General features: G+C 45.4%; 1 protein-coding gene across 1 annotated transcript in view; it reads left to right on the top strand.

The window, feature by feature from the left end:
* Positions 1-14,895, top strand: part of LOC113930760 (carbonic anhydrase 5B, mitochondrial) — a 40,392-nt gene that overhangs the window by 4,121 nt on the left and 21,376 nt on the right. The window contains exon 2 of the mRNA XM_035725689.1: positions 5,813-6,007. Within this exon, the coding sequence (XP_035581582.1) occupies positions 5,866-6,007 (142 nt within the window). The 5' untranslated portion in view covers positions 5,813-5,865. The remainder of the gene's footprint in view (positions 1-5,812; positions 6,008-14,895) is intronic.

Here is a 14,895-nt window from a genome sequence, read left to right as displayed (position 1 = left end):
GCATCCATGACCTCTCCACCTTCTCCCCTACTACCCTGCTCCTAGTGCACTCTATTCCTGCCATGCTGGCCTCCTTACTGTCCCCTTGTATGTGCCAGACATGCTCCCACCTCAGGGTCTTTGCACAGGCAGTTCCCTCTTCCTGGGCAATACCTTTCCTCCTGCTAGTCCTATTACTAATTCTTTCATTCCCTCAATCTTTTGCTCAAATCTCACCTTCTCAGTAAGGCCTCCTTTGAGCAACTTACTTTAAATGCAATACTCCTTTCCCAGTGGCACTCCAAATTTACTTATCCTGCTCTGCTTTTCACTGAGTATATTTTAATTTAATTGTCTGTACAACTGACTTACGTATTACACTGCTGTTTATTGTCTGTCTCCCCCTACTAGAACGTAAGTTCCACAAGGGCAGGGACTTTGTTTTATCCCCCCAATGATCCTAGAACAGTGTCTGGCATTTAATAGATGTTTGGTTGCTATCCTGATGAATGAAAGGATAACAGAGTGATGGATTGAATGAAGGATGGTTGAAGGAATCTCCTTGTCACTGACCTTCCCGGCTCCACTCTGCCCACTGCATTCCATCCTGTACTGGTGTACATGGGGTCGTTGGAAACCGTCCTGTATGTATGGAATAATACCTGAGGGTCTTCCAGTCTCTTGGAAATCAGTATTCTTCAAGTTAGTCTCAAATCCCCATCCGGTTCCATTGCATCCCCCAGGTATCTGTGTGGCCAGCACCTTAAGAAATATTCATAACAGACTTGGGATGATGGGAAGCTCAGATACACTTAGCTTTGTTACAAAACAGGACTTTTTTGTCTAAACACACAAAAAGTTATCTTCAGAGTCTATGTCCACCGCAGTGAGGTCAGCAGTATTCTTAGGAGACAGACAGAGGGTCAGATTTCCACACCACGACATGCAACCCCACCATTGGGTGGGTTTTGTGAAGGAGGAGGAAGGAGAAGGTGAGGTGGTGTCAGGCCTTCTGGAGCTTGGTGTACCCCTAGCCCTAGAGAGTCAGTCTGGAAGTGGGCAGGAGACAGTTCCTCTGGGCCAGGTGTCATCAGCCACTAGCCTCAGCACTGTGCACAAGCAGCATGCCTGAGGAGTGCAGGGCAGTCGCCCAAGGCATGACCACAGCCCTGGCTCTCTGTGGAGCTAGGCCAAGGATCAGTCCCCCAGACTTCTCTGGCACCCCACTAACATGCCTCAAATCCCCATACAGCCCATTATGCGGGGCCAAGTGCATGCCCACTCGTCTGTACAACTCCCTTGGCAGTTAGGCATGCCCTTGGCTGTGTCTTATTACACCTTTCCCTTTGAAGGACTACCCAGCATGTCCTGTCTTTTGAGTATATGATGTACTTGTCATTGTCTTCCTGGGAATTACTAGGTCTCTTTTTCCATCTAGATTGTAAGCAAGAAAGAAGTCCTTTTCCACATCTTTGCCAACCTCCCTCTGACACTGGGATTATTGAATAAACCCAAGGTTCTGCCCATTTCAACCCTAATTGTCCTCTCCAGCCTTGACTCCTAAACACCCCCGCCTCCCCAAATGTCCTCATAATCCCTGACATTACCCCTGTCTATTTCTACCTTTCTCCCTCCTGTTAAAATTGTCTCTCTCCTAATGACACATGGTTCAGATGCTGCCTGCTCCTGAAACTTAAGAGTCTCTGCCCTCTGTGTTCTCACTGAATTAAGTCAGAGCTGTCATCCGTCTGGCTTTGATTAGGAAGTATTTGTTTAATTATGCTAAGTGCAGTAAGCCAGACTCAGGGAAAATATTGTACGAGTCCACTTAATTGAAGTATTCAGAATAGGCAAATACGTAGAGACAGAAAGTAGAACCGAGGTTGCTGGGAGCAGCGGGGGTGCGGAGGAATGAGGAGTTTTTGTTGAATGCATATAAAGTTTATGTTGGGGATGATGAAGAAGTTTGGGGTACAGACACTGGTGATGGTTACACCAACATCATGAATGTATTTCATGCCACCAAACTGTACCTTTGAAAAAAGTTAAAATGATAAATATGTGTATTTTACCATACTATAAAAAGGTAACTAAAAAACCCAGAAAGGTTACTTAATAGTTTCTTAATAGATTGCAAGCTTGTGGGGATGGGGAGAAAACATGATTTTTTCATCTTCACCCAGCCCAGTGCTTTGCATGGGATAATCACTCATTATTGCTTCAATTCAGGGATGGAAGTCAATGGAAAGAAGCACTAAATTCAGGCAAGGTTTCCCCATACCTCTTAACAATTTTTAAAAATTCATTTTATTGATTGATTTTATCAGAGAGAACCCTGTTGATGGTATTATCTCAGAAAGAAAATGAAAAACATGAAACTAAAAATCATCCCAAACTGCTTTCTATTTTCTTAGTGTTTGCATTTATAGCATGGGGAGCATTTTAGCAAGCTCAGTTTGAATAATAATAACTTTCAGGGCGCCTGGGTGGCTCAGATGGTTAAGTGTCTGCCTTCGGCTCAGGTCATGATCCCAGGGTCCTGGGATCAAGCCCTGAATCGGGCTCCCTGCTCAGCGGGGAGCCTGCTTCTCCCTCTCCCACTCCCCCTGCTTGTGTTCCTGCTCTCGCTTTATCTCTCTCCGTCAAATAAAATCTTAAAAAAAAAAAAAAGATGAAGGGTGTACATTAAGCCTCACTCTTTAATATTTCAGTTCATATAATCCTTTTACTCTGCTGATCTGCAATTATAAATTATACAGTTTCATGCTGCACATAGTCTTACAAGTTAGAAAGAAGCATAAAGTTCTCAATGTGAGCGCTCATCCAACAAGATTAGGGTGGAGAGATCAAGAGAGAAGTGAAATGTTTACATGAAGAAATAGGTGAGTGCTGAGATTGATAGGTTTCATAGTCTGTCCATAAACTACCACCAGAGGCTATTTCCTACAGATGATTTTTATGGAGAAGAAACTATAAATTAATTTGGAGATATTTTCCTATGGAAAATAATCATGGATAAGTTTCTAAGATGTATGTCCTTTGCTTCAAAGTCTCACAGAGAGGGGAAGTAGGAGGGAGGGAGGATATAAATAAAACATGCTTGGCCACCAACAGATAATTATTGAAATAAAGTGTTGGGTACATAGGTGGTTTTATTATAGTATTTCCACTGCTTGTTCAAATTTGAAGTTTGCCAAAATAAAAAATTAAGGGGAAAAAAGGAAATAGATTCTGAAATGAGGTAGCCAGTGGTCTATTATTCCTTAAGCCTGCTCAGTTAATTCAGTTAATGAAGGTATTTGAAAATGAGGGACTTTGATTTGGCTCAAGGCACTATCAAGATAATATCTTGAAAGTTTATTACCAACCTGTATTTGAAATCCTGAGTCAGACTTTTTTTTTCAAGATTTCTTTTTTTTTTTTTAAAGATTTTATTCTATTTATTTGACAGATAGAGACATAGCAAGAGAGGGAACACAAGCAGGGGGAGTGGGAGAGGGAGAAGCAGGCTTCCCGCTGAGCGGGGAGCCCGATGCGGGGCTCGATCCCAGGACCCTGGGATCATGACCTGAGCCGAAGGCAGACGCTTAACGACTGAGCCACCCAGGCGCCCCTCAAGATTTCTTATTTATTTGAGAGAGAGCCAGCAAGGGAGGGAGCATGAGCAGGGGGAGGGGCAGAGAAAGAAGCAGGCTTCCCGCTGAGCAGGGAGTCGGAAGCGGGGCTCCATCCCAGGACTCTGAGATCATGACCTGAGCCAAAGGCCAATGCTTAACCCACAGAGCAACCCACACACCCCGCTGAGTCAGACTTTTGTATATCTTAAATAAGGTACATATTGACATACCCCCCAAAATGTGTGTGTGTGTGTGTGTGTGTTTATGCACACACATAAAACTAAACAAAAGTGATTTTAACTTTGAGAATTTCTGACATCTCTTGGCAATGCAGACATACTTTAGGTGTCACTGGTTTAAAGACCCCAGGTAAGGAGTTAGGCCTGCAGGTGAGGAGCCTCCATGGGATTCAGAACTTTAGACCAGTCCCCTTTAATGTGGTGACCGTGCATCTTTGCTCCTTGCGTTCAGTGTGTTCATTGGCAAAGTGATGCATACAACAGAGTGCGTGGCACCAGGCTGAGAGGCTGGCTGTTGGCCACAGTTCACTTTACAATACTTGTCCAGACACATGGCTTGTTGCTGGTTATAAAGGGATCTGCCTGGAGCCCGCATTTGTTCCTTTCAAGGCAGCAATAGGAAGTAACTCTGCTTCCTGCTTTTACTGGACACAGCTCAGGTGTGATTTTTTTTGTTCTCTCCTTTCCCTTAGGTGTAGCCTTCTCCTCTCTAGCTCCGATCTAGTGGGGTCAAGGGCAGCAGTACAGGGGAGAAGAGCTCTTTCACAGCCAATTAAAAGCAGTGAAGTACATGAAGAGAGGGAAGGGTGAAATGAGAACATTTGCCTCTTTGCTTAGCATTGGTAGGGATCCGCCACCATTGCCAGACTTCTGAGTGCCTCCTTGAGCAGGCTTAAGGAATAATAGACCACTGGCTACCTCATTTCAGAATCTATGTCCTTTTTTCCCTTAATTTTTTATTTTGGCAAACTTCAAATTTGAACAAGCAGTGGAAATACTATAATAAAACCACCTATGTACCCAACACTTTATTTCTTTTTGTGACTTTGGGCCCCTCTCCTCCCCGCCACCATTGCCAGACTTTTGAGTGCCCTCTGATAGGCCAAAGGCAGAATCTGAGGAGTCGCGGATGGTTTTCCTTGCCATATGATGTGCATTTCCAGAGGCTCCAAGGGGGAGAGATTCATTGCACACCTGGAAGGTGGAGTTCATGCCTTGTTCCACTTTGCATCCCAGCAGCCAACATGGTTCCTGGAACAAAGGAAATGACCATAACTGTTGAAATGCAAACGTTTAGTGGCAGAATTCCCATCCCTGTGAGACTAGCTTCGATTTGTCTCTGGACATGGTCCTCCTTCAGATGGGCAGAGCTTCGGGGGTCCTTCAGATCTTATCGGTAGGGATACGAGGCCCTCCTCTTAAACGGCAAGCATTTAAAAGTGTTTCAGAAGTATAGATAACCACACAACGGGGTGATGGCGGCATCTAGGAAAAGCCCTTCCTACTGTGCAAGAACATGCCGGCAGTCACTTCACAGTGTGCGGTTCTTGGAATCGGGATCAACATCTCCCTCACCAAGGAAGTGTGCCCAGGTCACCGAGCTGCCCTCGCGGGCCAGGCACCGTGTCCCTGAGAGATGCAGCTGTGCCAGAGACAGACAGGGTCCTTACCGCCGCGGGGCTCGTGGCTGGGGAGGTGGCGTCCTAAAGTCCATTCTCGATGAGGTGTGCAACTGCACGCAGCACCGCGAGGGAGACGAGGGCGCCAGGCTCGCCCGGTGAGCGCAGGGTCAGGGGAGGCTTCTGGGAGGTGGTGCGGGAGAGGAAGGCCTGCGGAGAGGGGAGGAATTGACCAGGCGGCGGGTGGAGGAGGAGCATCTGCACCAGCCCTGAGGCGGGAGGGAGCTTCTTCGGGAGCGAGCGGGAAGAACCCGAGTCCACGGGGCTGGTGTGCAGGCAGGAGTGGGAAGTGGACGGCACAGCAGAAGAGTCTGTCCTCCTGGGGTAGCCAGTGAGTTTCCGGAAGAGGAGCGGATTAACCACCGACTCATCCCCCCCTCCTCCCCTCCCCCTCCCCACCCCCCAGCCCTGCCATGTGTACTCATAGTCTGAATGCTGTGGTCCTGCTTACAGGTTTCCACTTGATGGGCAGTCTCCGTTGTTTATAGCTTTGCCTCCTCTGTCCTCCTGCCTCTAGGTTATTAGGTTCCTGCAAGTTATTTGGGGCCCGGTCAAGATTTCAAGCTAAACATGGTGGCGATGAGTAGCCTGAGGGTCATTCTTCAAGCCTCTCCATGCAAGTCACTGTGGAGAAGATTGCAGACCGCCAGGTTCGTGCCAGCGAGGCCCTGCAGCCTCTACACCTGCACGTACAAAAGCCGGAACCGAGCCTGTGAGTACACTGCTGCCTTAAAGAGAGCGGAGGTGGGGGTGCCTGGGGGGCACGGTCGCTTAAGCGGCCGACTCTCGGTTTCGGCTCAGGTTGTGGTCTCAGGGTCACGAGATCGAGCCCCGCGTCGGGCTCCACACTCAGCTTCAAGTCTGTTTGAGATTCTCTCTCCCCCTCCCTCTGCCCTCTCCCCCCCCCACCTCCCCCGCTGGCCCATGCTCTCTCTCTCAAATAAATAAATGAAACTTTTGAAAAAAAAGGGAGAGTGAGAGGTTTGGTGTTGCATGACAATGACGTGTGTCCTGTGTTTATCCATACGGGTGTCGGTGGCATTGCAGAGTGGGATTATGTATGTGCCTTTAGAATGTGAGAATAACCACTTGTTTCTTTGTCTTCTAAAATAAATGTGGAAAATTCTTTTCCCCCAGGTTTATTGGCATAGAATTGCCACCTAACATTGTGTAGGTCGAGGTGTGCCATGTGCTGATTTGATACACATATATATTGCAAAATGATTTCCATGATAGGTTTGGAAAGTTCTTTTCTTGACTAATTTTAACATGTTAAAATGATGTCGTGTCGGTGGTGCCTGGGTGGCTCAGTCGTTAAGCGTCTGCCTTCGCCTCAGGTCATGATCCCGGGGTCCTGGGATCGAGCCCCGAGTCAGGCTCCCTGCTCTGCGGGAGGCCTGCTTCTCCCTCTCCCACTCCCCCCTGCTTGTGTTCTCTCTCGCGCTGTGTCTCTCTCTGTCAAATAAATAAAAACAAAATCTTAAAAAAAATAAGTAAGATGATGTCATGCAGAAATAGGATAAGAGAGGTGTCCCAGTTTCAAATACTCTGGAACCTGTTCTGTATCGTTCTTGTTAGCAGCAGTCTTCTTACTGACACTGATCCCCAGACTGCGAATTATTTCTGTGAGTCTTTAACGTTCTGGAAGTTGCATGTTAATGTGTGTAAGCAGGTCGGTAGCTTCACGCTCTGGAATATCCTTTCTCAAGTCACAAATGGCAGCGTTCATTCCAGTTGACCAGCTTACCGGTGTGTGCTCTGCCGTAGACGCAGCATATCAAGCGAGGCGGCAGATGGCCTTTCCTGAACGCTTTCGCATCTCGTTCCCCTCCTGAAATACCAGTTCCCTGCCCCATCCCTATGGAGCAGGGATTGTGCACCGAGGTACTGCTGACAAGAGGGATGGGTCATTCTGTGTTGTTGTGGGTGCAGTGTACACTGTGGGGTGATTAGCAGCATCCCTGCCAAATACCCATTAGATGACAGTTGTATCCCCACCCAGTTGTAACAACCAAAAATATCAGCAGACATTACCAAATGAGCTCTGGGGGCACAAAACTGCCCCTGCTTAAGAATCAGTGGGACGGGGGCGCCTGGGTGGCTCAGTCGGTTAAGCGTTTGCCTTCGGCTCAGGTCTTGATCCCAGGGTCCTGGGATTGAGTCCCACATGGGGCTCCCTGCTCCGCGGGGAGTCTGCTTCTCCCTCTCCCTCTCCCTCTGCCTGCCACTCCCTCTGCTTGTGCTCTCTCTCCCTCTGTCTCTCTCTTTCTGACAAATAAATAAATATATATATATCTTTAAAACAAAAGAATCAGTGCGACGATAGGAGAGAATAATGTATTTATTTGTGGAGAGATGAGTTTGAATTTGTGGAGAGGTAAAATGGCTAAGTATGTTGTTAAAGAGGAATTTTTCGTATTTTCTGTTATTTTAAAGGAATTGACAGAATTTTCACGTGTTGCCTTCCTTCTGGGTCTAGGTTTCTCCACTTTTTCTCTTTGGGTTTACTCTCTTTTGATATCATATGCACGTAATAAAGAAAGAAGGTAAGAAAGGAATGCTTTTAAATTAGTAGTCTAACCTAGCTACATCCAAGGATTTGGAACTGCTCCATAAATACATTTCTATTCCATATTTACTTTGTTTCCTCCAACAATGACAGTGTTCTCATTCAAGTGAACTGGTTGGAGTCATAACAGATTTCTGGTTGCTGGGTGTGGCTTCCTACCAACAGACCCACATCCTACCAGGACTGGCTTATTCTCAACACTGGCATTTTGTGGTCTGAGGCTTAAAATGGAAAAAATTAGTCATGTTCATGTAGTTACTAAAGTTTTACTTTTTTTAACAGAGAGTTGAAAGTTAAAGGTCTAAAATCCAACATACGAATGTCTTTAGGATGGTTTGTTTCTTCTAGGGCTGACTAAAACAAAAAGTGGTGGCTTGGGGAGATGTGGGCTTTCCGTGATTAATTTGTCACATCAGATGTTCTTGTTTTTAAGTTACTAAGAAAAAAAGGTAACAGACATGATTTGATTTGGCTTTTGGCATATTGCACCACCCCTCCCTTTTTGCAGGGGAGAATATTACAGTCTCTGCTGCCCTGAGCCACTGAGCATGTCGTGTTCCTAAATCCCAGACCCTCCACTGATCAGTTGTAAAAACAATACACGTTGTATCTGGCAACTTAAAACTCCAGCAGGAGGCCCGTTGTCTACTTGTGTGACAGAATGACCCAAGATCATTGAGGGTTAGAAAAGATAACATGGAAAGTCCTTAGCTGGTGCCTGCCACACAGTGAGGACTGTGTTGGCACGTTACTTCGAGTACTAGGATTATCGTCATCACCGTCTTTATCTAATCATCACAGGCTCAGTGCCTCCCTCAGATGTTTGTGTGGCCATTGTTAAGATTGGGTTAAGCAGAATGAGGAGTAAAGGAAGGAGGAGGATATGGCCGATTCAGAAAGCAGCATTTCCCTAGAGCCTGTCTGTGCTTTGTGCTTCACCTTCACTCCTCTCCCCCCCCCCCGCCCCCAGGGAATCATTGGCTGTCCACGCACATTGCTGTTTGCTCTTATCTCAAGGAGCAGACGGTAAATGTTGACAGTCCGGCATCTGTTACCTAAGGTGCAAATAAAATCAGTTTCGCTTAGTGTATCATCTAGTGAAGTTTAGCCTAATTGTCACATGAAAAAAAAATACTAGGCAGAGATCTTAGAGCAGAAAAAAATAAATTCAATAATGTTAATTTTTAATTTAATGAAATATAAAGAGTATCAACTAGAATGAAGATGGTACAGATTTGTTGTTATTCCAATGATAACGATCTCCCTGCTTTGAGAAGGAAAACAAACTTTTTTTTTTTTCTTTTTAGGACAACGTGGAATAGAATGGCACTGTATAAAATCTAGCCACTGGCCCCATGTGTGTATTTTCACATAAATGTCAATTTATTATAATTTTATGGGCACAAGTTGCTAGCACTCACCATATTGAAAATTTCCATCATCGGAGAAAGTTCTGTTTGACAGGACTGGTCTGTATCATAACTGTATTAGTAAATTGTTCTATTATTTCTCCTGTTAACTTTGATGAACACAAAGGCTGGACAACAATAGTATTAAGAAGCTTGTTGTTTGTGTTGGGCGCCTGGGTGGCTCAGTCGTTAAGCATCTGCCTTGCCTTCGGCTCGGGTCGTGGTCCCAGGGTCCTGGGGTCAAATCTCTAGAGACAGCGAGAGAGGGAACACAAGCAGGGGGAGTGGGAGAGGGAGAAGCAGGCTTCCCGCTGAGCAGGGAGCCCCAATGTGGGGCTTGATCCCAGGACCCTGGGACCACGACCCGAGCCGAAGGCAGACGCTTAACGACTGAGCCACCCAGGCGCCCCCGTAAATAAAAAAATCTTTAAAAAAAAAAGAAAAGAAAAGAAAACTTGTTTCGCAATGTCTTCACAGAGAATTTTATTAATCCCTAGATAAAACAAACTGGGATACCCCGACTATGTTGTCTTCCATTAACTCATGAATAATCCTGAGAAACAAAGGACTGGTTAAGAACCCCTTGAAATTATGTTAATAGCCTCAGGGGTGCCAGTCGCTATAAGGAGCTAACACTTAGCCCTCAACACATGACCCCCAGGAACTGTGGGCTTTAGTCTCCTGTGCTGATAAATGCATGTGTATGCTGTAAGCTACCTGGGCTCAGCATCAAGGTGCATCTAACAGCCCTCATGCTCTGAGAAGACAGTTTGTGATTCTGAGATCATCCTTAACGTTTTGTCATTTGGGAGGGGGCTGTCCCTTTGTGTCACGTCCCTGTGCTGAGCCCCAGGCCTACTAGGGTGGTCTTCAGTTCCATGAGGAAATCGCACGTCTCGAGAAAAAGGACGGTAACAGGGCTAGGCGCGGGAGGAAAAGCCAATGAGGGTGTAGAACAACAGTGTCCATTGGAAAAATAACGTGAGCCACCAATATGAGCCATATAGGCGATTCTGTGTTTTCCAACAACCACATTTAAAAAAGAACAAATAGCATGTCAATTACATCTCAGTAAAACTGAAGGAAAAACAAACAAAATTGTTCATTTACGAAATACTATACAGGAAATATATAGATGAAATATAGTATACAGATGAAATTAATTTTACTAATATATTTTACCCAGTATATCCAAAATATTAATCACTTTTTTAAAAGATTTTATTTATTTATTTGACAGAGAGAGAGGGAACTCCAGCAGGGGGAGTGGGAGAGGGAGAAGCAGCAGGCTTCCCGCCGAACAGGGAGCCCGATGCAGGGCTCGATCCCAGGACCCCGGGATCATGACCTGAGCCGAAGGCAGACGCCTGACGATTGAGCCACCTAGGTGCCCCCAAAATATTACCACTTTAACCTGTAATTGGTGTAAAAAGTATTGAGATAGTTTACATTCTTTATTTTGTACTAAGTCTTGAAAGCGTGTAGGTGTTTTACACATTTATAGCAGATATCACTTGGAATGACCAAGGAGAATAGAATGGCAAAACCAGAGTTTGGGAAGAATGAGGAGCCAGGAAATTTAGGTGGCTGAGGTGGGTTCCTGATAGGAAAACCTTGGCACTGGACACAAATTAGGACTTGACATAGAGACTTTAACGCAGGAACAACGTGATGAGTGGTAATTTAGGAAAACTGGTGAATGACAAAACATGGTAAAGGGTATTAAGACCAAGAGGCATGGTATGAAGTCCAGGGTATAGGGCCCTGAACTGGGCTGCTGGTTATGGGCAAGGCAAGAGATAAGCCTGAAAGATCCTTAAAGAAAATATAATGTGATCAGTAAAGTAATAGGCATAGAGATGGAAAGAAGACTGGAACCTTCCCAGCAGTGCTCTTCATCTTATATGTTCAGTGAACAGGCAGTGATTAAAAGCCACTTCAGTTCTTCTTGGGGCTTATCCAACCCTGGGAGAGGCAGATAATTAAGCATGTATGCATAGAATTATTACGCCTGTGTGACAAATGTTTTGAAGAAAACAATGTTAGGATTTTTTTTTAAAGGGGGGGATCATATAATAAGAGGGTAGTCAGAAAGGTGAGGAGGTGACACTTTTGCCGAAGAGGTGACAAGCCAATAATAGGAGCCAGCCCTGAGCTGAATGAGGGGAAATTGATTTCTGACGAGGAGGAGCAGGAACTGAGGGGCTAAGACAGGAACGTGCTTTCTCTGTTTCACGAGTTGAAAGAGGGACCCTCCTGAGGCTGGAGACACAGGGTGGTACAAAGACAAAATAAGTCAAAACCAGGACTAGTCCTCCAGATAAGAACTAGAATTGAGCACATTTTCGCTATGGAATCTACAGGTATTTTTGTTGCTCATCAGCAGTATAGGAGTGACAGCCTCATAATGGGAGTGTGGCTCTGCTCACTGAAACATGGTGGGTTAAGATCACTGTTTCTGTTTATTTCACTTTCCCCATATGAGAAGAACCTGAAAATGAAGGCACTGTTGATCAGAATACTTAATCCTCTTCCTGTTTTGAGGGAAAGTATGAGCAACTACCAAGATATTTCAGTCTGTATTTTGTTAAAGTGGAGGAAGGAGATGGGAGTATTGGAGAGGAAAATTTTTCGTTTACTCTTCAAAGTTCTAACTGGTCTAAGAATTAAATTGACATGAGACAGATCGACAGAAAAGAAATCCCAAAAGTTTAAGTACGTGCATGTGGAGGCTCAATAATACGGTTGTCATCCAAAGAAATGACCAAAGTGGCTAGCGTTTCTACCGTTACAAAGAAACAATAACAACGTGGGGAATTGGCAAGACAAAGAAAACGTATTATTCAGGATCTTCAGTTCGTAAGGAATTCTAAACAGAATTTGGGCTGGAGTAGTAAATTAGTAAAAGGAACAAGGGTTACCTATACAAACTTCTCGGCTCTGAATTTCCTATCTCTGGTGATAAGGTTTGTCTCTTTACCTCCCTGGTGCAGGAAGAGTACCTTTCACATGGGAGATTTATTTCTTGCCTTCTGGAGGCAAAGGGGGTTCCAAGTGTTCTTGCACTGGCTGTTTCTTAAGTGACTTTAATTCGAAATAATAAGCCAAAGTGGCACATTTTGGGGTGGCCTGCCCTTGGCACCCACAGGAAGAAAGAACAAAAGTGTCACTGTATCTCTCACGACAGTTTATCTTGCAAAACAAACCCTTGGGAAAAGCTGGCTTCACTAGGGTGACAGTCACTAAGGGGCCTTGGTCGGGGGATGGTCTGGGTGCCCAGAGGAGGAAGTGGTGGTGGGGGCAAGGAAACCTTCTAGAAGCTGAACTTGTGAATCAAAGGGCATAAATTGATAGGAGCGTTAAGGTCATAAAAGAGCAATGAAGGAAAAGGCCTGCTTCTCTTGGGCTAGTGTTTGCATGGGTGAGAGCAGATTCTGGGCATTTCCTGAATGGAGTGTGGGGGACGAGTCAAGGTGAAAGGAGGGATCGTCTTGGGGATCTGCTTGTTAGTTTCCTTCTTGCCTAGTCCTTACAGGAGACCCTCATGAATTGGGTTTGAAGAGTGTGAGTTGTCAAACCTTCAGCCATAGTCTGAGTATCTTAGAGGGGAAGGAGTTGCAAGGTCTCTTTGTGCCAGGCATGCTTACAACTGAATCAGGGTTGTTTGCCTGTGTTGGAAGGTGGGAGAAGGGTAGTAAAGTTTCCCCCAAACTGAGAAGACACTTTGAGACCGGAACACAAAGCAGGCCACTCCGTACAGTTTACACCGAGTTTTATTCAGAGTAACTTACTGCGGGGTATCAGGCAGGTGACGGCCGATCCAGACGAGACACAGCTATTCTTTGGAAAGTCTGGACCTTGGTCCACAGATTTTATAGAGCGAGGGGACTCTCAGGGGGCGCTGTAGTGAGGTCAGAGGGCTCACATGCATTTCACAGGGTTTGCAAGCACCTAATTGACAGCCAACATTGAACAGACCTTGTGGCACTATCTGTGCATCGGGAAGGGGCGAGAGACTGTGTTATCTCTGATAGATTCGTAGGAGACCAAGACGAACCTCTCCACATTCTGGCCTTGGCTGGCATTTCTAAGGTACAAATATTAATCTCTAAGGGGCCCATAACACATAGCCGCAAGACAGGTCAGCGAACAAGATGGAGGGCCAAAGATGGAGTCAGTATTGTCAGCACCCCTACAAGTTACTTTCTAATTTGCATTCCAATTAGATTATTATATTAAAATATCGTACCAGGCAAATGCATTTTCTGTTTTAGGTTTTTGAAACAAAATTCTTGTTTTCAAAGGAACAAGTTCTTTTATACTAAGAAAATCAATAAAAACATTGGGTTTGGATCTCTCCAGAGATAAGATGGTACTGTTTTACAGAAAGAAATAGTTAAAAAAAAAAAAATACCCTGAGTTTGCAGAGACCATGGTTTCTCAACTTACTGACATTTGGGGTCATACAATTCTGTGCATTGTAAGATGTTTAGCTGCATGTCTGGCCTCTATCCACTAGATGTCAGTAGCACTCTCTTCCAGTTGTGACAGCCAAAAATGTCTCTAGACGTTGCCAAATGTCTTCTAGGGGCAGCATCCCTCCTTCTGTTGAGAACGACTGGTCTACTCTCAGGAGAGCCCTCTGTCTCATTTTTAACCCCCGCAAAAAAAAACCCATACGGCTAGGATTTTGAATTTATAGATTTTAGCAGCTACCCAAGCAAAACAAATGTCTCCTTTGTAAAGGTCAACCGGAAGCAAGTTTCTGGGCCTTTTTAAAATTTTTCTTAAAGATTTTATTTATTTATTTGAGAGAGAGAGAGAGAGAGAGAAACAGCATGAGAGGGGAGAGGGTCAGAGGGAGAAGCAGGCTCCCCGCTGAGGCAGGAGCCCGATGTGGGACTCGATCCCAGGAGTCCGGGATCATGACCCGAGCCGAAGGCAGTCGCTTAACCAACTGAGCCACCCAGGCGCCCTGGGCCTTTTTTTAAATGAAAAAAGGTGTCTCTGTGAACCTGCCATACAGAGTGGGTTGACTGAATAGCAGCTACCTTATCACTTTCTCAGATCCTTACTCTCATTGTTCGTAGTGGGGTGAGGCTCAGAGGGTCATTGGTAATGATTTATCTCAATTCATGTTTCTTCTGCCTTCCCTACTGCGCTTGGTTCTACCCATCTGGGGTGTTTCTACGGGGCAGAGAACTGGAGCACCCCCAATCATGCATGTCGTCCTATCCCTCATGCATGGATGTCTCATCAGCTCTCTGTTACAGGAAGTCCACTGAGATTTATCAGACTTCCCACGAACACCTGGTGCTTGATTCTTTGTAGAAAAATCATTATCAGTGATGTGTGGCATCTGTGTGGAGTCCCGGGCTCGAGTCCCACGTCGGGCTCCCTGCTCGGGGGGAAGCCCGCTTCTCCCTCTCCTACTCCCCCTGCTTGTGTTCCTGCTCTCGCTGTCTCTCTGTAAAATAAATAAAAAAAGAAAAGAAATGACTCCTTCTCCTCGCCAGATTCATCGGTACCTTCCTTCATTTTTCCAAAACCCTGGAGTATTGCCCTCATCTCAATTGGAAGAGTGTAATATCGCATTGTATAAAGAATCCAGAAGTCTTCCAA

The sequence above is a fragment of the Zalophus californianus genome, chromosome X (assembly GCF_009762305.2).
Source record: "Zalophus californianus isolate mZalCal1 chromosome X, mZalCal1.pri.v2, whole genome shotgun sequence".
Taxonomy (NCBI): Eukaryota; Metazoa; Chordata; class Mammalia; order Carnivora; family Otariidae; genus Zalophus; species Zalophus californianus.
This window is presented reverse-complemented; position numbering and strand designations above follow the sequence as displayed.